The 25,272-nt window shown below is 40.9% G+C and overlaps 1 protein-coding gene across 6 annotated transcripts in view; it reads left to right on the top strand.

Moving 5' to 3' along the window:
* The window catches only part of LOC101858246 (nuclear pore complex protein Nup153), a 148,071-nt gene that overhangs the window by 20,355 nt on the left and 102,444 nt on the right, over positions 1-25,272 (top strand). For 5 of the 6 annotated variants that reach the window (XM_013091512.2, XM_035973961.1, XM_035973960.1 and 2 more), the window contains exons 4-6: positions 8,702-8,809; positions 12,779-12,943; positions 23,644-23,762. In XM_013091512.2, the coding sequence (XP_012946966.1) occupies positions 8,702-8,809; positions 12,779-12,943; positions 23,644-23,762 (392 nt within the window). The remainder of the gene's footprint in view (positions 1-8,701; positions 8,810-12,778; positions 12,944-23,643; positions 23,763-25,272) is intronic. The other variant, XM_005091964.3, reaches the window with a different exon arrangement.

Raw genomic sequence — 25,272 nt, 5'->3', positions numbered from 1 at the left:
GGCATTGACGAGTTCACACCTTAATGCAATCCCATCTCGGGTAAACATTGTAACCGCTTGTCGAGATTTACAGCAGAGATGTGATCGCATTCACTAGAGTGGATGATCCGTGACGCGACGGATCGTACAATGATCGCACATTTTCGCTACTTGGTTGATCATCTGAGCATGCCTAGATTTCTTATTCTTTTTTTTTCTTAAATAAATTTTTAAAAAAATTATGACCAAAAAAGCGGGATCTTAGCCGAATGTGGCTCCTTCAGTGCGGGATCTTAGGCTTAGGGGTGACTTTTATATCTGTCCCCGTCATTTTAGCCAAGAAAAATTAAGAAATTATGCAAACTGAGCCCAAAAATGTGAAATTATGCGATTCTGTTAATTTTAACAAAGAATGATAAAAGAAAATAACCAGAAATTATGCAAAAAAGGATCAAATTTTGCTAAATTATGTGGCGTGCATAAAACCACGGAGAATATTGTAAATATTTTGTTTTTCCAAAACAGCGGTATCTTAGGCGAACTGGGATCGTAAGTGGTGGGATCTTAAGCGGAGACTTAATGTATATAATGTATAAATTTTTCTAATGTTATTTTTTACTGTTTTGAAAAGTTGGTGGGGATAGGAGTAACTGTTCAGTGTATCAGGCAGTATTGTACCTGGGTGCTTTAAAAGCACTTTTTTCGTGGGTTATTTTATTAATTTTTTGTTCGTATCAAATTTTTCAATAAGTAGGAAGCTCAATTTATTGAGGAATAATATCTCTGGCGAAAGAAAAATAAAGCAGGGCTGTCTTTCAATAAGTGAAATTTTGTGTACATGAAAAGTTTCTGGTTTGGTCCGGGTACCTGGCGGTTGAGGTGAGATCAGTCTGCGGACTGTCCCTCGCCAACACGCCTCATTGGCCCAGGTTTTCCTCTTAGATGGGAGGGTGGCGCGGCCCATGCCACTTAATCGGTTGGGAGCTGAAACCCCTTCAGGCCCTGGGTCAATCTTGATGGGAGGGTCTTACACACTCTCGTGAAGAGTACAGCTCGGGGTAGCCCTGGCACAGCTCTGGTTATTGGAAATATGTGTCCCCTTGTTGAGCTCGGTGGCGGGCGGGGAGCCCCGTAGTCGAATCACCGATAAAACCCATATGGAATTCCAAAACCCTAATGACCCTTCCCCAGCTCCCAACGTCAAAAAGTCGCAGCTCGCGGAAGCGGATGGGGCTTGATCTGAGCAAAGCCAAAGGAAAAAGGACCTTTTCCAGTTTGTTATTGTTAGTCTAATTAGGGCAAACAAAAGCTTCTCTAACTCTGGAAGAAAAGTTCAGGGGAGCCCGAGCCCACTCTCGATACTATACTGCAATTACCGTCCGAGTAGGAAACGAAACAAAATAGCTATACTGTACGCCTACAGCGCACAGGAGGGCTCGGTTTATGGACATGCACTGTACGCCGAGCAGCAGTGAAGCAGTTAATTTACTTTAAGTGTGCACCCCTTGCTCTGCCTGTCATGTACCATTCTTGAATCATTGATAAGTTAATCAGTGCCGGGTAGATGATACTAATAATTTGTCACTAGAAGAAAAAAAAAAAAGCAACTCTTAAACATATTCGCCCCAAAAATTCTCTCTTCAACAAATCGTCAGCTTCAACTCTACAGCTCTTCACTTCAATTTGAAAATGCAAAACGAGTACACAACTGCCCTCACTCAGTGGTTATTCATGACTATTGCAAAGAGAGTTTAACTTACATGACTTGGAGATGGGAGCTCCACCTTTGTTTAATTACCAGTAGGGGGTTTCACGCTCGCCCGGCGAGTGCGGATTTCCGCTAAAATCCCGTTTTTTTCTCTTTCTCGACCAACTTTATTAGTTCTTAGCCTAGCATCATAAAACCAACAAGAAACGATAGGTCTATATGTGCTTTTTGTTGCCATGTTAGTTTCAATGGGGGGAGAAATGTGTAACATTATAGATTTTTGAGTTAAAACTACAAGGTTCTGCAGTGCGTTTCAGGCCGTTTATTCGAGCTGAATTTTCGTTCGCTAATCGTTGTAGGTGACCTTAGAAATCACGTGATTCTGTGGTAAAATTGGATGCTGAAGGGTTTGCAACCCACCCAGAGTGTGTACGACGCTTGTGTAAAAAGTTATAGTAAAATATATATTTTATCTTCAAAATTCTTTTTCATTATAATAGAAAACGCTCCCGGGGGACGTTATATTGATAGATAAATCATTTAGCTCTCTAGAAATGTTATTTTTGTTAAAAATGATTAGTTTTGCAGAAGAAGATCGAACTTTACTACCCTACCCTAGTTCACTTTGAAAGGTAAAAAAAAAAAATCACCTGCAGAGCCAGAAGTCAGCAAGTAACTCTGGATTTTTAATGTAACTGATGTAAACAAACAACTGTCATCAAAGGTATGACTAGTTTAGGTAGTACAAGGGAGACCAAAATTATTATTAACGGTCAAAGATACTTTTTTTTATATTTGAATACTAAATATAAGAAAGTTGAAACTAAAATGAAACTTTCAAAGTCAAAGGAAATTGAAAAATGTGGGATTTGGTCTTCCTCCAATGTGATAAAAAGAGTGAAATTGTATCAATCCAAGAAGGAAAAGGTTGATTGAAGAAAGCGCAGGTCAAGTACTAGAAAATCTTGATTGATGGGGGGGGGGAGGGCGGTCAGGTCAAAATGCGTTTTCCCAGACTCTGTGTGCATTACGCTAGCATCTCTGCGTTTGTCGCAGCCGCGAATTGTATTTTTTGGTCCGCGAATCGCGGCCGCGATTTTTGCATAAGTTTTCAAAAAAGACAAAACAACAAAGCTACTTCATAACATATTAGACATGTATTTTGATAAGTTTTAAGATGTCCATGTGTATCTATTTTCATGCGGATAATATAAGTACATTGCATTACATACTGTTTATATTGCTGTCTGTCTTTTATTTTTCCTTCTTTGTTGTGTTTTAATTTGTTGGCGAGTTAGTTTTTCTAAAAATTGTTCTGATGGTTGGTTGTTTTTTTCCCCCCCGTTTTTACAGCGTAATGTCATTTAATTTAATGCGTTGTTCCCACCCTTTAAAAAATATAAATGTGTTATGTTAAAGTGTGTCTCCTCCAAAACCGTATACTGACACTGGCACACCCCAATTGTGTGTGATTCCATAATATAATTTACATGTGGTATCCTGCAAGCCTTCTTTTTTCTTGAATTATACACGTTTAAGGTTAAAACAGCCAATCTTCAGATAGGTGGACACGCGCCCTAATTAGTTAATTTTTGTGGTTATTTATACGTGCTGTTCTAATTTTGATTTCATTCTATTGTGAAACCTTTTAAATGGCAACAAACACAGATGTTAGATTACGCAGTAGTCATTTGGTGCAGAGTTAAAAATAAATTGAAAAATTTTGATGATAAGTTCACTTGGCAGCCAGGCAAGGTGAAATAATAATTAGTATTGAGCTCCTTAGAAGAAGGATACTACAGTGGAGTCCACTTATAACGAGTCCGGAAAAAACGAGGTCTGTTATAAAGACGCTATTCTGAAACCCCGTTTTTTTCTCCTCTTTACCTTTGTAAATAAAATACTGCTATAGCGCTATCAGACAAACATGCGAGTTGGTTATAGCGGAATATTGCTGCTGTTGTGCACAGTGCATAGGCCAATTTTACATAACGTAAAACCTCGCCAGTTGAGAAACTTGTTGGTGATCTAGTGAAACAAAGAATAGGAGAGCCCATGTGTGTCAACAATGAAGGCCGGAGCGACTGAGTAGGAAGGGTGTGGCATGCGCAGACAAGCTGAACACATCGTGTGATATGCCAGCGTAAGCCTAGTTTACATTATCAAGGCCTACCATGCCTCTCAGTCACTTCTCTGAAGCGGGGATGGAGAGGTCATAGCAATGTGATGGATGGAGCGAATGTGTGATGTACGCAAGCAGATAGAATGCACCACAGGGTGTGGTGGGGTGGAGGGAAACACAGCGGGCGAGTTAGTCCAGAGCCCTTCCTTTCTGATCGCCAACGCCGAGCTGTCAGTCCACATCGCTAGATCTAGCACTAGAGAAAGAAACCTGATTCGATTTTTGATCTAGTAAGACCTAAAGGTCACGTGGAAACAAAATCATCATCAGGGGAGATATCAAAAGGAAATAAACTAAACACCAAACTCATAGATTAGGCCTACTTTACAGTTTCCCTTGAATTTATTACTGGATCCCTTATAGCGAGAATCCTGCTATAACGGACATTTTGCTTCGGTCCCCTCCCTCTCGTTATAACAGGATTCCACTGTATTATGATTGTTGCTCCTGCCAAGTACAGTGGTTCAGAAGCCCATGTTACTTTGAACTTCAGTTGTGAAATGAAAACAACGGAATCTTGTTGTTGACTGAGAATATTGCTGGTCTGGTAATTGGTAATAATAATATGGCATGGTATCGTTGGGAGTTTACTTATGTACTTTGCCTATCTTTAGCAGCCTCTGTTACCTTTTATACTTATGGTGTCGAAGCGAGAAGCAAACATATTTCTCTTAATTGTTATGTGTATGCTTGTATATATTGTTTTTGTTCAATGTTTCTCCTTCTGTTCCAGCAGTTGAAAACATCTCTGTGTTGTTGATATATTATTGTTATTATTCTGCCTTTCCTGCCCTGCTTCTTCGTGTTTGTGTTTTTTAAGTTAATAAAATGTAAGAGTTTTACACCCCCTTTGTCTGTTTGGGTCAACCTGGGCTGAGAGAGATACTACATCACTGTAGAAAGACAAAAATACTATACTGTTCAAAAAAAAAAAAAAAGAGAAAAGAAACGCATAGCCAAATTGACCACCGTGTATAATCGCACAGCACTGAATAACTGTTGATATAAATGAAGGAAAGAAAATACGTTTTGAAATTTTAGTCATTGCTGTTTGTTGATTATCAACAAAATTGAATTGATTTTGAACAATCAATTGGATGCTCCTATCTGTCCGTCCAAGGGCGGCCATTCATACTGGGTGTGGCCTCCTGCTGACTGGAGTACCGCTTGACATCTTCTGGGCATGGAGGTGATGAAACGACGAATGTTGGTGAGTGGTATTGCCCTCCACTCTTCATCCAAGTCGGCAAACAGTTCATCAGGAGTGGCAGGGGTGACAACTCTGTTCCGGAGACATCTGTCCAAAGCATCCTTAATGTGTTCTATGGCGTTCATATTCGGTGAATTTGAAGGCCATGGGAGTGTCTGGACATTGTTTATAGCCAGAAAGTCTCCAGTTACTCTGGCAGTATGCGGCATTGCCCTGTGGAAGATTGTCCCTGGTTGTTTTACCAATGGAAGGGCATGTGGCAGGAGAACGTTGTTGATGTAGGCCTGGGCTGCCAGATTACCTTATACTCTCACCAGGTTGCTCCTCCGAGTGTGGTTGATTGCTCCCCACACCATCACACTGCCACCACCATGCGATAAAGCCAGGGAGATGCATCCAGTTGCGAACCTCACATTTCGATATCGGTAAACTCGACGTCCTTTGTCGTGTCGAAAAATGAGAAAATTGGATTCATCACTGAACCATACGTGCCGCCAGTTCTGTAGCTTCCAGTTGACGCGCTGAGTGGCCCATTGTCGTCGTTGTTGGCGATGCCGGTCCGTCAACAATGTCCTTAAAGGTCGATATGCTCTGAGCCCTCTTCCTCGGAGTCGGTTGCGTGGTCGGAAATTCTGATGACATTCCGAAGGTTTCAATGTAACAACAAGAAATAAATGAGTAATAATGACTAGAATTAGAGTTGTGTTCACTTTGAAGGGGTGGGGGGGGGGGGGGGGGGGGGGGTTGGGCCAATCAAAAAACAAAAAAAGTTGACAAACAGGTCAATTCCGACTGTTATATATAAAAGAAAATAAACTGATTCTTTATTCTTCAGAGCCATCTTAGGGTTCACATTCCAGTCTTTCCAGACTTTCGATTTTTGTTTTAAAAAATTGTTAATGACCGAATGGCGGACAATTCATATACAATGTATTATTTACTAGTGTTAAAGAAGGATGGGGGCAGACCTGCCACTCTATGAAATCAAAAAATTAGGATCTCAAGGGTAAAAAAATCAGGGTCAACGATAAACCACGCGGGTGATTTAAAAATGTTCCACGGTGTCCATAGATATATCTATGGATATATATATATATATATATAATATGCGCCCTACTCTCTCTGTGTGTGTGTGTGTGTGTGTGTTATCATTATTTTTTTTAAATCCTGAAGTATCACGTCAAGGACTCCAGTCTAAGCCGTGCCACCCATAGTCTCGAAACATGCTTCAACCAGTGTGCATGAACTTAAATTGACCCCATCAACAGACGAACGGTCCCACTCACGGCGAAGTCACGTGATGCCAAAGCGCGATTGAAACAGTTTTACTGACGGGTCTTGACGGGCAGGACTAACCAGCATATGGACAAAGCTTGTTTTGAAAAGTAACAGCAGAACTATGATTAATATTAATAATTTGTATGTCGCAATTGAAACATTTATCATGAGAATACTGAGCAGAAACAAAATCAAAAGTAGATCTTGAGAATGTCCCAAGTCGGAATGCCAAATTGATACTACTTCCATTGGGTATAGTGGTGGAAATAACATGTGCGAGCAAAGATCCAACGCAATTTCTGGCGAGTCAACCTCTAAATCTTGCATTCATATTTCGGGAAATAATGCTCCCGAGTTCCTGCTGACAAAAAGTTTTAACGGGTGCTTCCCGCAACAGAAGAAGGCAGGGTAAGTTTTTAGAAAAATCCAGTGCAAGAGACAGCTAAAAAAAATCGGGATACAAGCGATCGAAATGGGGAAATCGGGATGCTTGAGATTTGAGGCAAAAAATCGGGATACAAATCGGGATGAGCAGTCATGTCTTTTGGAGTAGTCTCACGACAGGGGTAAACTCAAGGCACGACACCGGCAAATGCGAATGACCGGAATGTTGACGGAGCTTCTCTGCTGAAGCAAGCCTGTGTTGCAGGAAACTGCGTGCAGCTGATAAGCAGGTCGACTGCTTCTGACAAAAGATGACTGCCGTCCCGTGTATGTGTGTAGGTGTGTTGTCAATTGTCGAATCATTAACTTGGCTTCGAGTGGGGGAATTATGCTTGCCAGACGCACACCACCTATGTTTTAAAAGCGTATGCAAACCCCCGAAATGAAATTTTAAAGAGCAACGTTCACGCACCACCAAAACTTAAAGGGGGGGGGGTATTGGGTAATCTGCTGGTTTAATGCGTAATATATGCACATTTGTGCGTAATGGGGAGCCCTGGCATGGACTTGGAAGCGGATTTGTTAGTAGGACATTGAACGCATCTGCGACACTATATATCATAACAGGACCAAATTAGATGTCTGTTTTTAAAAATTTGGTAACGAAAGATGTGAAGTGTCACGTTTGGCACGAAGGAGGACCATTGTTGTCAATGAATTATCTTCTTGTGTCAGTAACTTTCTAGAGGAGCCTACTGTCACGTTCAGTATATACAGTGGTGGCTGTACTTATCAGACTACAACGCTATCTTGTCAACCAGCGACATTTGTACCAGATAAAACAAAACTGTTGAACACAAATACCTTGAAAAGGAACAAACACAAAAATGGAAGTGGACAGCACACAGTTTAATCGAACGGTCCCTAAAAAATGGTAAAGTCTTATGTGCTCACGGATAATCTTGCACGTTTTTAAGAAAGCAAGATCCCTCGAGTAGAAGAGAACAAGTCACGATATTTCGCCTGCGAACACAACACATACCTCTAAATTCCTACCTTAATAGGATCCGCAAGGATACCCCACCCGACTGCCAGGATGAAACAGTACCACACCACCTCTTTAACTGCCCAGCACTTGGTGACCTGCGTAGCACCTACCTACCTGCCTCCCCAGACATCGGAAACACTCTATACAGCGACAAAGCACAGCTGATTAAAACCTGTCAATTCTTTGCCATATCGACAGACCGAAGGGCTAGAACCCAAATGGCCGCTGGATCGGAAAAGTAAAGTAAGAAAGCAAGACAATAACCCCCCCTCAATGGTTAATTTCTGGACCATTCAGACCTGGTTGAAACAAAAACGACCCTGTTGTCACAAACTTTCGTTGCATTTGACACACACTGAACAAAAATATCCTGTACAAATTGAACGTTAAGATGAATGGTCTTTTTTTACGTACTCCATGATTCCAAAAACAGTCCTGTCCCAGAAGACCCAACAAAATGACTAAAATAAATACTCTTAACTTTATAATTACATTGAAAACTAGTATGATTTGCTTTTTCGGATTACTCAAACGCCCAAGTGACCATTGGCGCGCGTCGAGTGGCATCGGTTAACGTGATTCAAACGCCAAGGCGCTGTCATACTGTCACTTAAGCGGTTGAATCATGCAGATTTTGGTAGGTCTAAACCGGCTCTGTCCAGTAACTTGTGTAAGAAAGCTTTTTTTCCCCAAAAATAGTTACAGACCATTGTCCTACATTATGTCATATCATAGATCTGAATTTCAGATTCATAGGTACGACCATAAAGAAATAAAAGTTTTTTTCTTCTCCTAAATAATTTGTCTCTTGACACTAAGGAGGTTGAAACATACGGCCATCGTTTTTGTTAGAAAGAAATTTTGAGTCCGTAATACTTAAAAGTTTATTTATTTATTTTGTTGTTGTTGCAGGAACATCTTTGGATACTGCACAGAAGTACCATGTTCCAACTGTTGGAGTGGGGTCCAGAAGTCAGAGAGAAAGTTGGTTTTCCAAATATAAATCAACCAGTTTCTCTGGTAATTCCCATAGTTGTTTGGCTTTTTTTTGTCTTGGGCCAAGAATATCTGAAAATTTTTTTAAAAAAATGACAACTTCATATGATGTATTCTCGGAGACCTACTGATAGTTCATGTTGAAACATTTCTAAGGAACCTCTGATGAAGTTGTTTTACCTAAATTTTTGTTTCTTATATTATTATATATCAAATTTAGGATGGGTGTGGGCGCCAAGATTTTAAATAAAATATATGGAAGTACAAACTGGGAACCAAACTCTGTGGAGGATAGTGCGTGATGTTTGAGGCAGAAAATGTGTGTGAAAATGCGATTCTGGTCACAAGATCTTCCTACTTGAACTAAACCGCCCATGAATGTATCTTTGGATTGGGGATTATAGCGTCGCCCATCTCACAAAAGTATCGTCAAAATTACCGGTTTTGGGTTAACACCACCATGGTGTGTCTGGTAGTGAGATCTATCTTCTCTCAAAACGGCGTATTGATAGCTTTAAAAATGGCGGAGTTATGAGCAAAAATCATTTAGCCCTATAGCTCTCGGACAGGAAACTGCATCTCACATAGAGGCGTATGCCTTCTTACGCCCCTCTGTGAGAATATATACGGAGGCATGTGACCGCATACGAGGCATGTGACCGCATACGCCATGGTATGAGATGTTTCCTTGTGTTTTCTCACTTGTAAATGAGGGGGATGCATCTCATTTCATGTTTAGTAGTCTTGCGATTCTTTCTCACTGCATCACTGAGGGACTTTTATGCGCTTCCTTATCATTAGTTCAAGTTGACAGTGTTGTTTTTGGTACCTGTGCTTCAAATTTCATCTTTGCTTTCAGCGTTTGATGTTCATGTACCCATAAAGTGATAGTACCGTAGCTCATTTGTAAGCTTCTAAACATTCACTTTTTAAAATATTTTCTACAAGTAAAAGTTTTAATTAGGTCCATGAGTCCCCAAAGATGTGGTATTGCAGAAAGTTCTGATTATATTGACGATTTAGATGCTGACCCGTCTTTCCAACCTGGTTTCTGTGTCATATAAGGACATATTTGCAGCTTGTGGAAGGTGTGTATTGCTCCTGTGCTATACATAGTCACTTTGTGGAAGAAACAGGTTCATGGTAGTCTTTAAAAAAAGCCACATAGCATCATGAGTAGAATACGGATAAAACCAGAAGAGAATAACTCGGTCGTCGTTGGATGTTGTACTCAACCTGAAAATTTCATGACAGAAGGTGCTGTCAAAGAAGTGACTGCTCAGAAAGGTCCACAGTCCAATAAGTATAAAGAAGCTAACCACAAAGGACATTTTGGAGAGGAGTTCCTTAGCCCTATAACGGCAACACATTTCGTCGCCCACAGGATTTGAGACTGGTATGAATTTGAAAGCTATAAGAAATATGGTCGAAGCTATCACACTATTGCGAATGAAACACACGAGGAAATGTTCCAGCAATATTACAGACTTGAAGACCATTATCTATAACGTGAGTTTGTTGTTGGTCACAAGGACTGCTCTGAATCTATGAAAGGGACGAGCTGTTCTCTCGGACAGAAGACCAATACATATTACTTGACTGTCGATGAGTACTGCCATCTGTAAGACAATATCAGCTGAAACTATTGAAGTAGAAAAAAGAGGATGATGATGCCCAGCAACTGTCAAAGAAAGAGATGAAAAACTTCCCACCCTTATTAATGCTCATATTGCGAGGTTCCCCGCTGTTGACTCACATCACTGCTGTAGGTCAGTTTCGAGTTAAAAGGACTAGCTCTCAAACCTGAACTGAAGAGGAGACAAAACAAAGGCAGAACAATCGCATCCACGGAAAAGCCACAGTGAGAAAACTTAAAGAAGATGCTTTCAGCTGCAATACAATCACAAACTGAAGTGATATTATGGAACAGACTCAACAGAGACTATTCAATAACTGTTTATTTCCTACAAACCCACAGTACCAAACAGTGATCTTTAAGCCCCAGAAAAATCAAGTCAAAGACGTTCCATTGACCAGCCTAAAAAATTCCCTATAGCCAAGTATACTTTTCATCAGACCGGAGGAACACACAATCTTCTAACTCTGCCACATCTATCTTATGACAGGTTACCACTTGCACTGTGTTTTCGCGTTGAAGTGCCTTTCCAGATCATTTTAATCTTTCTTTTAACAAACTTTATTTCATTATATTTCATTGATAAACAAAGTGTTATGGGATAAAACGTTTATAAGGTATTACACATGCTCAGAATTTATCTTTCTACTAATATTGTTGTTGTCTAAGGATGGCGCGGTCCTGAATGAAAGGATCTGTGCAGTACTAGTAATTTTATACTCATTGTAGTGAAAATTCTTATAATACCTTGAAGACAAGTAAGAAAGCTTAAAACTCTTTAAGTTATTTACATTTCCTATAGTCACATAGTGGAGACCCCAAAACTGTTTCATTTTCTTTTTCTTGTCGTTTTTCACTCCCCAAAATAGATCACTTTGGCATATTGAGTTGATAAACCTGTTCTATAATCAAGAAAAAAATCCCTTTTCTCTTATATTCTATTACCAAACGATGTGATGTGGCGTATTGTCAATCTTGTGTCTTTACGGACATAATTATGTTCTCACAAACAGGCGTATAAGCTATTTTAGACCATTTCTTTAAAAAACTGATTACGCAATACCTATAACCATTATAGGGAATGATAAATCGGTGGTTGTACTATCTTGCCAAAAATTTAAACGGAAAAAGCAAACGGTTACGCCACAGCAAGAACTTAAAAAGTGTCCAAAACTTTAAAACGCTCTCCTGAAAAATGCCAAAAATGCACTTACACGCCCTTTTGTGAGATGGACGACGATAGTTGATTTGGCAATTTAAGAGTGGCAGATTTTCAGCATCAGTGCATTCTGCACTCATTACTCAAATATTTTTAATTTTCCGACTACTTTGAGTCCCTTTTTGTGAACTAAGTTTCCTGCAATAAGTTTTATCCTGCACATTTTTATAATCTGATTCATGAGATCCGGACTGGTTATTATCAATTGATATTTTGGAGCTGGATTTTTCACAGGTTCAAAGCATGGGAAAATGAGAATTAAGAACAGACTGAAATAACAAATTCACACCAATCCAGTGCCCCATGGACATGTGTTGTGTGTGTGTGCATTTTAACAAAGAAATCAATGCAATGTATTGTATGTTTTGTGAATAAAGTTTGGCAGTTGCTTACAGTGTAATGTCTTTATTTTTATGGAGTGGAATTTGATGTTAGTCACCAGTCACCCTGCGCTCAAATCCTCATTCAGTACTGAGTTATAGGTGCCTTGAATGAGTCCATAAATGTTTGGTTAAAAAAAAAAATCTGTCTTAGTCATCAACATTGCTCACCTTAATACATACACACAAACATGCAACATAATCACACACATACATCGTTTGCAAGCTGTTAAAATGTACTAAACCCAGAACATTTTTTACAGGACAGAGAATATGTTTCGTTCTATTTATAATTGTACCTATATATATAATGTATTTTGCCTTGCTCTTACCATGTGGTATTTGAATTTTGACAATATTTCCTGAGCACATGCAACTGATACTCCAGAATAAGAAACTGATTTCTAAAGAATTAAACATTTTGGGCTTAGTACTTCTGAACTGCTGGCAGACGGTAGACATTATTAGCAAGCCCTGCTTGATTGTAACCACCTAAAGGGGTAAATTTTTTTGTTTTTTAAAATAATTTTTTCCCCGTTTTGTTCTGTGTCATTGTACTACATGTACCTGGTTTTCCCCCCAAAAAAACTCCTGAAACCGACCCTGAATCTACCTGAAAGGGAAAATTTGAGATGGGTCGCATTGTTGAAGACAGTTTTTGTCAATAAAATTACTTTTTATTTTCGCTATTAAGATTTTAAAATGTTTGACGTACTCCATTAAAATTTTTCCTTGTTTCCTGGTCCATTTTTATTCAGCTTCTTCAAGTAGTCATCCATCAGGCTGTGTGACTGCTAAGGAATCAACGCACCTTAGAATGTCTGACTCATATTCTACGGAAGATAACAAAGAGGTGGAAGCCACCCCTATAAAACCGATCATGGTTTCCACTGGAAGCTTCACCAAATCTTCTGCTGTGCCTGGTTTGTACTTTTTTGTTCTCAGCCTCGAGCATTATATCTTTTTACCCTGCCTTGAAATTACTGGGTTTAATGGTATACATTTGTCATTCAATTGATAATCACTAAAGTGCATGAAAAGTCCACCATCCTAATGTTTGATCTCTTAAAAGGGGGTGTAATTTTCCTGTGGGGATTAAAAATTTTTGATCCATTGAGGAAGTAGTAACTGGTATCTTGTTAAAATTTGCCCAAAAATTTAGAACTGGATTTGTTGGATTTTGTCAACTTTTGTAGACGTAAAATGCTTTTTACCTTTTGAAAACCGATCCATAAATATTTTAAAAAGTTATTGGCTGTGTACATGTCGGAAATTGTGGGTATTTGGAGAAAATTCCTCAAGAGCAAGGCAAGAAAGGACGAATGGAACTTGAACCTTGAAAACCTACATTATACTAGATAACTTTCACATTTGTGAGGTGTGCTGACAAAATAAGTTACTTCTCGCCATCCACAAATGGAGATATTGGCCAAAATTCGACATTAGGGTTACACATGTAGAATTTCTATTGATGCCATATTCTTTAAGTGTAACATGCCTTTTATTATCCTGCATATTTTTATAATCATTTATATTTATAAATGTAAAAACTTCACCCAAAAGTTACGTGTCCATTTTCATAGGACTAGAATCCTAGAAGTTACTCATTTTGTCAGCATGCTTCTCATTTATGAATAGAACAAGCTGAAAATTGGTGAGTTTATGTTTTTAGGGGCTACGAAATAGAAAATGGTAGATTTAAAGTTGTAATCTCAATGACAGAGCTTCCCATCATTACGAAGTAGGTGGAATCATTACGACTTTTATGAAATTTTAAGAAAATGCGATCATAATTCCCCTGGTTCTGATTTTGTTTTAATTTTGACTAGCCCAACCAAATGCCAGCCTTCCTGGTGTATTAGTAACAGGGTGTCTAGCAAAGTCATAAAGTTGTAAAAAAGTCGCCCAGGTCGTAAATGGTAGTAAATGCCCCTTGAAGGTAGTAAACATTTGGTAAACAGTCGTAAATTCAACCTGCCTACTGAGTGATGAAGTCAGCAAGACTTCATTGAACCCTAGCCGCGGTACATGACTCCTTTTTTGCCGGTCGCGATTGTGATATAATATTTTTCGTTCACCTTTTCCCCGTCCGAGAGTACGTTTCACGCGAAAAAGCGGCAGACGAAGAAAAGAAAGTACAAGCGTCGTCTGATTTTTAGATGTCGGGTTCGTCATCGTGACCGGTCAGTGAACCTGTGCGCGTGAGCACGGCGTATGTTGTTGGGGTCGCCACAGTTCGTTCGTTCATTCAAAGTCTGAGCGTTGCGAAGTATAGGCCTAGGACTACGGAATGGGATAGGGGATTATTGTTTTTTTTTAAAGATGCATTCGGGGGAAGGGGGCGGGGTGAAGGCAACACCGGAGGACAAAAACTTTGGATGAGTGATGGTAAATTATAACAATATTGTAGCTTTCTGTTCAAGGCTGGTAGATTTTCAGTGTCACTGCATCTTGCCCTCCCACAGTTCTTACAACTGTCTCACCTCATGGGTCTACAAGAGGCATTCAATTTTTTGAGTTTGAGCTATAATTTTTGTTTTTCATGGTCATAATATTATGAGTCATGACACCTAGATTGGTTCTTGACAGTCGAAATTCTTGTTCAAGGGCCTTCCGAACGCTCAAAGCAGGATTCATTTTTGAATACAGTCGAACCTGCCCTGCCGGCCACCTCTATAAGACGGCCACCTGTACAAACGGCCACTTTCCATTTCCCCCCTTGCGTTTTTTCTATATTATATAATTTAACGGTGTATAACGGGCACCTGTCCAACGCGGCCGTGGCCACCATATTTTAACACAACCCGTATCACACTAAGCAATGACCCCTGTCTTAGACGGCCACTTTAGTGACTCCATTACATTTTAACCGTTTTGTCATTAATTTTGCATTGACCTCTGGCGTTGTGAGCGAGCCTTCATAATCCAATCACCTCTTTGTTGTTAAGTAGTCCCTCCAACCGATCATGTTGCGTAGGCCCCTCCCACTGTTGACCAATGGGTACCAATTTTCAGCTGCAGGTGAGGTAAGCGTGTGATCCCTCATAACCAATAAGCCCCACCCAGAACTCATACACAAATCTTAAGTGAGATGAGTGGTCACTGTTTACCCAGTCTGTAACAAAGTAACAATGGACGCCAACATGGACTTGTGACAGGAGAACCCCCAGTGGGTCGGGGGGGATATAAATAGACCCACTGCTCCGCCAGCAGGAGGTGCAACCCCTTCACTGGCGATTTGTCGCCCATGGACATCTACGCTCAGGTGCACATGGGCGACACTTGCTTTGGTGTATCGTCTGTCTTCTATCGTCTTTCTTCCTTCTTCTTTCGACCTTCCCCGAGCTGAGCGGGGAATAAAATAAAAATAGTTGGCTGTCCCATCAACAGGGGGTGTAATCCCCCGCTGGTGGGATGCCACTCGTATGTCACTAGCTCTCCGACGTAGGGGTGGCATCTTTTGTCCATCTATCTTTCTTTCCGTTCTGTCGACCGAAGGTCCGGTCCAGCAAAGAATAGACACCAAACCCCCGCAACGCGAGGCACCCCGTTGACCGTGGGGTGCGACCCGTATGACCGGAGAAGGGGATCCTGGTGGCTGAGGTGTGGCTTTCCTCACCAACGCGCCACTTTGGCCCTGGATTCGGTCTAGACCGGCGGGTGCAGTGGCCTACTGCACTCAATCGGTTGCAACCGGTTCATAGAACCGGTTTTGGCCAATCTTGGTTAGAAGGCAAGATTTCTTGCCGTCTGATTGGGAGTATACCTCCAGGGTAGCCCTGACACCAGCTATGGACTTCCGAGCGGTGTCCCCTTGTTGGACTCGGTGGCGGGTGGGGAGCCCTGGAGATGAAATAAAAGACCAAATGCACATGGATTCAACCAAAAACATTTCTCCCACCCCAATTCCCAACAAGTCCCAGACAGGAGAAGCAGGTGCAACTCCTGGCCTGGGCAAAAGAAAGAAGGGCCTTTCGGGCGAAGATGCTGACAATGTCAGCATCTGGGACATACCCAAGAGAACATCGTTGGGGTGGTCACCATTTTTGGTGATCTCCCCCAAAAGATGAAAAACAAGACACAAATCTGACTACATTAAGCGTCTTCAAAATTCACAAATCACTCAAACATTTAGGTATTTACAAGCCAAAATACATAAAAAATCTAGGATCCACGGACCTCCTGATACAAGTCAGTTCCAGCATTGAATCAGGCAAACTGTTGGCCTGCACCTCGTTTGGTGGCATCCCTGTATGTGTTCAGCCTCACAGGAGTCTGAACACATCCAAGGGTGTCATCAAAAGCCGAGAGCTCTACGGCTGTACCGAAGAAGAAATGGTTCAGGAGGTCGATGGAATTGTCCATGCTCGTCGTATCAAAATACGGCGGGATGGCAAGGAAATCTGTACCAACACGTGGATCCTTACCTTCAACACACCCACACCACCAACAAAATTAGACATCGCATACTTAGAACTCGAAGTTAGACCATATATACCGAAACCGATGCGCTGTTTCAACTTTCAGCGCTTCGGACACACACAGCTACGCTGTCGTCGTGGCGCAGCGTGTCCTCGCTGCGGCAAGGAGGGACACTCTGGGGAGACCTGCTCTGCAGATCCCTGGTGTCCAAATTGTCGACAGGGGGGTCACTCTGCATCTTCGACGGAGTGTCCGAAGTGGTGTCAGGAGAAAGCCATCCTCACACATAGGGCCCAGTACGGCGGAACGTTCGCTCAAGCAAGAGCAACGCTATACCCAAAAGGATCGACGCCGAAGAATACAACCCTAACATATTCAGAAGTCCTGAAGACTGTCCCAGGGTCAGTAAACCCAACCCGAAAGGTCCTTCAGACAAATAGAAAGCAGAACACCTGCAAAAATCAACACTCCAGTCTGGAGACGGAGGAGGACATAGAGTCCACTTCCTCCACTCCTATCTCTCCCTCTCTCCATCCGCCATCTCCCCACACCCCCTCTTCATCACCACCCTCTCAGCCATCTTCTTCATCCTCATCCCCTTCATCATCCTCACCCTCATCATTCTCATCATCACCCCCATCATCTTCACCCACAACATCCTCCCCATCATCATCCTCACACAAATCACCACATCCTACACCCTCATTGCTTCAACCTCCATCCCATCATCCTTCATCCAATAAAGCCCCTCCACCCACTCCCCGCACCCGCTCCCCCTCCTCTACCCGCATCCAGGACTCCGGTCCTCCTCCCCCTCCACACTCATCCTTCATCCAATAAAGCCCCTCCACCCACTCCCCGCACCCGCTCCCCCTCCTCTACCCGCATCCAGGACTCCGGTCCTCCTCCCCCTCCACACTCATCCTTCATCCAATAAAGCCCCTCCACCCACTCCCCGCACCCGCTCCCCCTCCTCTACCCGCATCCAGGACTCCGGTCCTCCTCCCCCTCCACACTCTCCCTCAAAAAAGGCTGCGGTCCACCGTGACCGCAGCAAAACAAAACAAAGACAAAGGTCACCAACGACCAAAAAAAAATGTATCGAACCCGTGCCTTCAAAATAAATTAAAATGGCAGTTCTTCAGTGGAACATTCGCGGTTTGCGTGCAAACCAGGCAGAACTCTCTTATCTTTTTACCTCACACACCCCAAATGTAATCAGTCTACAAGAAACTAAATTGCCAACACCCACATTCACATTAAAAAACTATCAAACTTACAACCACATATACACCGACAACCAAATCGCCTCTGGGGGCAACTCCATTTTAATAAATAACCAAACACTACACAGACAAATACAACTAAACACAACACTTCAAGCAGTTGCGGTCAGGGTCACCCTACACCGTCCTATAACTATCTGTTCAATATACATCCCTCCAAATTACCCTCTATCTTTAAGAGAACTAATAAACCTCAGAGACCAGCTCACACAACCCTTCATCATGTTGGGAGATTTTAATGCCCATAGCCCTCTTTGGGGAAATGAACCAACTGATACTAAAGGTAAAATCATAGAAGATTTCTTAATAAAAACCAGTACTAGTATTTTTAACGACAATTCCACAACATTTCAAAATTCAAATAACCTAAACGTTTCATCCATAGATTTAACCCTTTGTGATCCTGACCTAATTCCAGAGTTTCAGTGGTCGGTCCTGGACGACCCACACGGATCGGACCACTTACCCATCACCCTAATTCCAGACATTCCACACCGAACTCCTATCCCAGACCGTTTCAATCTTAAAAGAGCGGACTGGGATGGGTTTCACGTGGAATGTCTGGAGAAACTCAACCCATCTCAAACACAAACACTAACTTTTGAACGATTTCATGAAACCCTTCTCGAGATCGTTCAAAAACACATACCAAAATTATCCACCAAACCCCGAAGAAATAAATGTTGGTTCACTGAAGACTGCCAAAAAGCTGTTGCGGCCAAAAAATCAGCACTCAGGAAGTTCGTCAACTCTAAAACTAACGAAGACCTCATTAATTTCAAAATTGCGCTAGCCCAAGCACGCAGAAAAATCAGAACAGCCAAGAAAACATCTTTTCGAAATTATGTCTAAAAAATCAACAACACACCAATGCACAAAGTCTGGAAGATGATAAAAAAATTAAAAGGTACTAAAAAAGACACAATCAAACACATCCTTAAACCGAATAACTCCTTCGTAGAAACCGAAAAAACAGTTGCTGACTGTATAGCATCAACTCTTTCCGGAAATTCCTCTACCCACAATTACAACCCTGAATTCAAAAAAGTAAAAATGTCTTCTGAAAAGACAACTGTTGATTTTACCTCTTCAAATGAAGAACACTATAATTGCAGCTTTTCTCTTAACGAATTAAAATGTAATATTGCAGAACTATCAAACACAGCTCCAGGCCCTGATCAAATACACAACGAAATCATCAAACGTCTTCCAGACGAAACACTCCTATTACTCCTTGATATTTACAATGAACTCTGGCATTCTCAACAATTTCCGAACAGTTGGCGTCTTGCCACTGTTATACCAATCCCAAAACCAGGAAAAGATCACTCTAACCCTTCAAACTACCGTCCCATAGCCCTTACAAACTGTTTCTGTAAACTTATGGAAAAACTTATTAACAAACGTCTAATGTGGTTTCTCGAAACCTCAAACTCCTTATCCAATTTTCAATGCGGTTTTCGCAAAAATCGCTCTACTATTGACCATCTCGTCCGACTTGAAACTTTCATTCAGGAAGCTTTCATTCGAAAAGAGCACCTTGTGGCTATTTTTTTCGACTTAGAAAAAGCATTCGACACCACATGGAAACATGGTATTCTGAAAGACCTGCATGACTTGGGCTTACGCGGAAATCTTCCAGAATTTATACGAAACTTTTTGAAAGATCGATCATTTCAAGTAAAATAGGTTCAACATTATCAAATTTACACACCCAAGAAGAAGGCGTCCCCCAGGGAAGCATCTTATCGCCCATTCTTTTCGAAATCAAAATCAATTCCATCACAAAAACCCTTCAAAACAATATTGACTGCTCACTTTACGTTGACGACTTCCTGATCTGCTATAAATCCAAATCCAAAATGGATCACATTGAACGTCAGCTTCAGCTTCAACTCCATAAACTGGAAACTTGGGCAAACGGGCACGGGTTCAAATTTTCCACAGTAAAAACAAACTGTGTGCATTTTTGTCTGTCGCACAAGTGTGTGCGACAACCAGATTTATATTTGTTTGGAGAGAAAATTCCTGTTCAAAAACAAGCTCGTTTCCTGGGCTTAATCTTCGACAATAAACTTTCTTTCCTACCACACTTGAAAGACCTAAAGACAAGGTGCCAGAGTGCTCTCAACGCCTTAAAAGTATTATCCAATCATGAATGGGGAGGAGATACTGAAATACTCCTTCAACTTTACCGTTCTCTTGTCCGTTCCAGGCTGGACTATGCCAGTCCTGTTTACGGATCAGCCAGAAAGTCTTACCTTAAAATTTTAGACCCTGTTCAGAACCAAGGCCTTCGCCTTGCCCTAGGCGCTTTCCGTACTTCACCTGTAGAAAGTTTACAGGCAGAAGCGCATGAACCATCTTTGGAACTTAGAAGGAAAAAACTCTCTTCGCAGTACGCTTTGAAACTTAGCTCAGTACCCCAAAACCCAGCCCACAAATGTGTCTTTGGCCTTCCGGAAGACCTAAAATCTCTCTCCTCCTTAGGAAATAAAGTAAGCCCTTTCGGAATAAGAATCCAGAACGATCTCAAAGACATTGATTTTTCTGAAGACATAATCGAGCCCTTTGCCATGTCCAGCATACCTCCATGGCATTTAACCAAACCAAACATAGATACTAGTCTTGAAAAACACAACAAAAAGTCCACAGACAAAACTACATACTTAAACTCATACAAACAGCTGATAAATAGATAGATACCCTGAAGCAGAGAAACTCTTTACAGACGGATCCAAAAATGACTCCACAGTAGGAGCTGCTGCCCTTGCATCGCCACACAGCTTAAGCTTAAGGAAACTCCATCCAGAAGCTTCAGTCTACACTGCTGAGGCTACAGCTCTTGAAATGGCCCTAAATATTATAGATCAATCAACCAAGTCTACCTTCCTAATCCTTTCAGACTCTCTCTCTTGTCTGAAATCTTTAGAACGCTCTGACACCTCCGACAACAGAATTTTGAAACTTATCATTAAACTGCATTTTCTACATCAGTCTGGAAAAACTATTACAATAGCTTGGCTTCCAAGCCATGTAGGCATTGATGGCAACGAAGCCGTTGACCAATTTGCCAAAGAATCTCTAAAACTACCTGAAAACAAAAATAGTAAAATCCCTTTCTCTGACATGAAACCGAAAGTAAAAGAACACATCACATCCTCCTGGTCCCAAAGTTGGAATCAACAAATACACAACAAACTCCATTACATTCAACCGAAACTTACACCCAGGAAACCATTTTCTCTACCACGAAGAGAAAAAGTAATTTTTACCCGACTTAAAATAGGACACACGCACGTCACGCACAAACATTTGCTCGAGGGAGAGGAAGCTCCTTTTTGCGTGGCGTGCAACACAAATTTCACAGTTCGGCACATCCTAATGGAATGTGTCGACTTTAATTATGTCCGTGATAAATATTTTAAATGTAAAGATATTAAGACCCTTTTTAACATCATAGAACCTAGAAAAATTTTAAGTTTTATCAAAGAAATTGGACTGTTTAATCAAATGTGAAAATATATAGTTGTCGTTGTCGGTGTATATATACATACGGTGTATATATACATGCACTGAAATTTTTATTGTATATACAAATGTAAATAAGCCTTTTCCATATATTTACAACATTTTTTAATAAATGTTTGTTCGTCTTTTTAGCATAATAGAAATAGTGTGATCGTTTGCGGTTGCGTGCTCCGAAAGACTCTTTATTAAAACACGTCTGATTTTGTAGCGGTGAAACCTGATGGCGCTTAAATGACCAAAATTGTGTCGATAGTGCCGTAAAACATCTACCCAATCAATCAATCAATCAATCGAAGGAGAGGAAGCTCCTTTTTGCGTGGCGTGCAACACAAATCTCACAGTTCGGCACATCCTAATGGAATGTGTCGACTTTAATTGTATCCGTGAGAAATATTTTAAATGTAAAGATATTAAGACCCTTTTCGACATCACAGAGCCTAGAAGAATTTTAAATTATATCAAAGAAATTGGACTGTTTAATAGAATGTGAAAATATATAGTTGTCGTTGTCGGTGTATATATACATACGGTGTTTATATACATACACTGAAATTTGTATTGTATATACAAATGTAAATACGCCTTTTCCATATTTACAACTTTTTAAAATAAATGTTTGTTCGTCTTTTTAGCATAACAGAAATAGTGTGATCGTTTGCGGTTTCGAGCTCCGAAAGACTCTATTAAAAACACGTCTGATTTTGTTGCGGTGAAACCTGATGGCGCTTAAATGACCAAAATTGTGTCGTTAGTGCCGTAAAACATCTACCCAACCCAATCAAAAAGCATCTTTCTTCTCTTATAACTTGACTATTGCTACTCGCGCAGATTTAAGATTTCTCATGTTAAAAGACATGATTATTCGATAATTCGTAGTCAGTTTAACACAGATTTTGGAAAGATCTGTCGTACCTTTTTAAAATTAACAATCATTTATTCATAAGTTTGTAACTAAAATAGGACAAATTGGGTACTCTACAAACACTTGTCTAGACCAAAAACTAAGGGACATAAATGAACCATTCTAACGCAGAATAAATCTCAAGACATTGAGCTTTTAGTACATCCGCGTAAGGGTTTGCCGTGTGGAATGGGGAAGAAGTTAAACATAGTAAAAAATGCGAACTTGCTAACCGACACCAGCAAAGTCGCTTCAGGACTCATTAACAGCTCCGGCGGGCTTCTGAGTCACACCAACTTAAGGTAACAGAATCGGGCGAAAAGTGACGCAGTGTGTGGCATATTCTATCGTTCCAAAAGTTTCTGTCGCCATTTTTTTTTCATGAATCGACAATGAGCCTGGCGAGACCTTTTTTCATCACATCTTTGTTTACGTTACATTTACTATTTGAGCACAACCCGTCTTTGACGCCTTTGTGAAGAAGACTATCCATGGACATATTACCATTTTTAAAGCCAGATGACTTATTTTCCATGCATTAATTACTAAATCATATGCTGGTTGGAAGCCCTGTAATACCTTGTTACTTATATGCAATTAAATAAGCATAATTTAATTGAAAAATAAGCCGACATGATTTAATAATAGACACATATCCATTCTGTTACCTGAGGATGTATACAAATCTGTTTTTATTATTATATTATTATAGTAAAGGGTTTTACGGCGCTCGCAACTGCATAAGTTCATATGGGCGCCAAGGGGTGGGTGTCAGCAGTGAAGTCTTTACAGGGAATCAGACTTACTCTGCTCACCTCTCTAGCTTCAACAGCACAAGGTCTGCTTCGACTATCAAGGCACCCCGGAAATAACAGGTCACAAGAGAGTGACAAACATACAAAAGATGTAGAGGAAAATGACAATAGTAAGGATTAGGAACGAAAAAGCAGCTGTTCCCTGTTGTAGATCAGGCACAGTTATGAGCGTGACATGAATCAACCCGTTTACAATTCTACTGTGCTTGAACGAGAAATGTCCCCCCTTTGGGAATGGCCTAAAGACACTACAGTACAGTCAGTGGCACTGCCCCGGGAGGATAAATCTATTTTGCAAAGGGATTGATTTAAATATACACATTATTAATTAACCAAATTGTGACCCGTAACAGCTCATAAAGTGGGAAACTTAGTAGTGCATTACTGTGTGTGTGTCTTTTAACGCATACTATACAGACACAAAATAATACTCATTAAAAAAATTAATATGTACTTATTTTTGCGCACTGTCACCGAGATGTACCCCTGAAAAATAAAGGACCACCCTAGGAAAATTTTGAAGTTAACTTGGCAGTTGCCTGCAGATATGTCTTTGATCTAGATTTTTCTTCCCTGAGATCCTAATTTTAGAATTATTAGAGTGGCTGGTCTGTCTGTGGCACTGCTATATTTTAACATTTCTTTTGTTTTTTTGTGCGATTCCGCAGTGTCAAAGAAACAAAGATTGTGGAGTCCAGAGATAGCAAGACAAGGGAAGCCATTCGTTCCACCTTCCACAGAAAAGCCTGCATTTAACTCACTTTTGTTTGGAAGCCTTATTAATAAGGTATTGTTTGTCACAAGTTATTTAGATTCTCTAAGATGTCATGGCTGATTTTTAAATAACACATCAATGTTTTCTTTAGATATAATTATGTATGTCTTTTCGGTTTGTTATTTTGAGCTTGTGTCTCTTGGGATGAACTTGCCCTATCCAGACCGTATGCATGATGATAATGCTTAAAATGTCTGAACCTCTGATGAAGCCTAGTATGATACTTTTGTGAAAAATGTAGTCTAGGAGTTTATAACAGTGACGAGAGTGCATATTGGAAATTTAGTAAACAGGGTTCCCACTCAAGAGGGAAAACAAGACAAAGCCAGGACATTTTCTGATTTTCCCACAGAAAAAGTCAGATCCCGAGTCTGCATTACTACTTTATGTCTTTTTGTTGTCACTCAGTGTCACTTTGCCTTCAAAGCCCCCTGTGGGTTGGGAGAGTATAAATAGACCTACTGCCCCTTTTGCATGAGGTGAAACCCCTCCAATGACGAAGTGTCGCACGTGAAACCCAACCCTAAGGATCCATGTGCGACATCTACTGTGGTATATCTTTTTTCCTCCATCTCTTCATACACTGCTGACTTTTATGTGCCACAAAACTAGAGGTCATCTATCTCACAGAGTTGGTGCATCGTTGACAGTGAGGTGCGACCCGTGCGGAGGGAAACAGGGTACCTGGATGTTGAGGTGAGATCAGTCTGTGGACTGTCGCCCGCCAACACACCTCTTTGGCCCAGGTTTTACTCTGGTGGGAGGGTTGTTGCACGGCCCATACCACTCACAGATGCCAACCAGTACGATTTTACGTATTTTAGTACGATTTTTGGCCGAAAATACGCGAATACGACTTTTCATGAAAAAAATACGCATCCTCGAATGCGAAAAATACGAGATTCAGCTTGGGCGGGTAAACCTAATTATCTCAAATCCCTTCTTTTGCCAAAATAGTATCAGTATCGCAGAACTGGAGTATTTGAAAACCAAGTCTGATGTGGTCAGTAAGTGAAATTTTGCCGGTCGCGATCGTATATTCGTTCAGCTTTTCCCCGTCCGGAGAGTACGTTTCACTTTCACGCGAATAGGCAGCTATGGCGGCAGGCGGAATCTTATGTGACACCGAGGCTCGATCGGGAAAATCAAGATCTACTTTCGCTTTCGTTACCACCGAGAAGTTTGCCAGCAGTTGTCTGATAACGCAACATTTTTGGCATGCAGGTTGTGCAGTATAAACGCAATGTCGCCGTGCAAATTAAAGGAAAGAAATACTCGGACTCGTCGCTGTGCTGTCATTTGTGGGGGGAAAAAAAGAAAAGAAAATACAAGCGTCGTCTGATTTTTAGATTGTCTGGCTCGCCGTCGTGACCGGTCACAACCTGCGCGCGTTCGCATCATAAATAACGGCATCGGGTGAGCAAAGACCGTCTTTGGTGGGAGTAACGGCGCAGCGAAGTATATGACTACGGCATAGAGGAGGAGATTATTGATTTTTTTTTCGGGGGTTAAGATACTATCG

This window comes from Aplysia californica, unplaced genomic scaffold (assembly GCF_000002075.1).
Source record: "Aplysia californica isolate F4 #8 unplaced genomic scaffold, AplCal3.0 scaffold00038, whole genome shotgun sequence".
NCBI lineage: Eukaryota > Metazoa > Mollusca > Gastropoda > Aplysiida > Aplysiidae > Aplysia > Aplysia californica.
The sequence above is the reverse complement of the archived record's forward strand: the minus strand, read 5'-3'. Positions and strand labels throughout refer to the sequence as shown.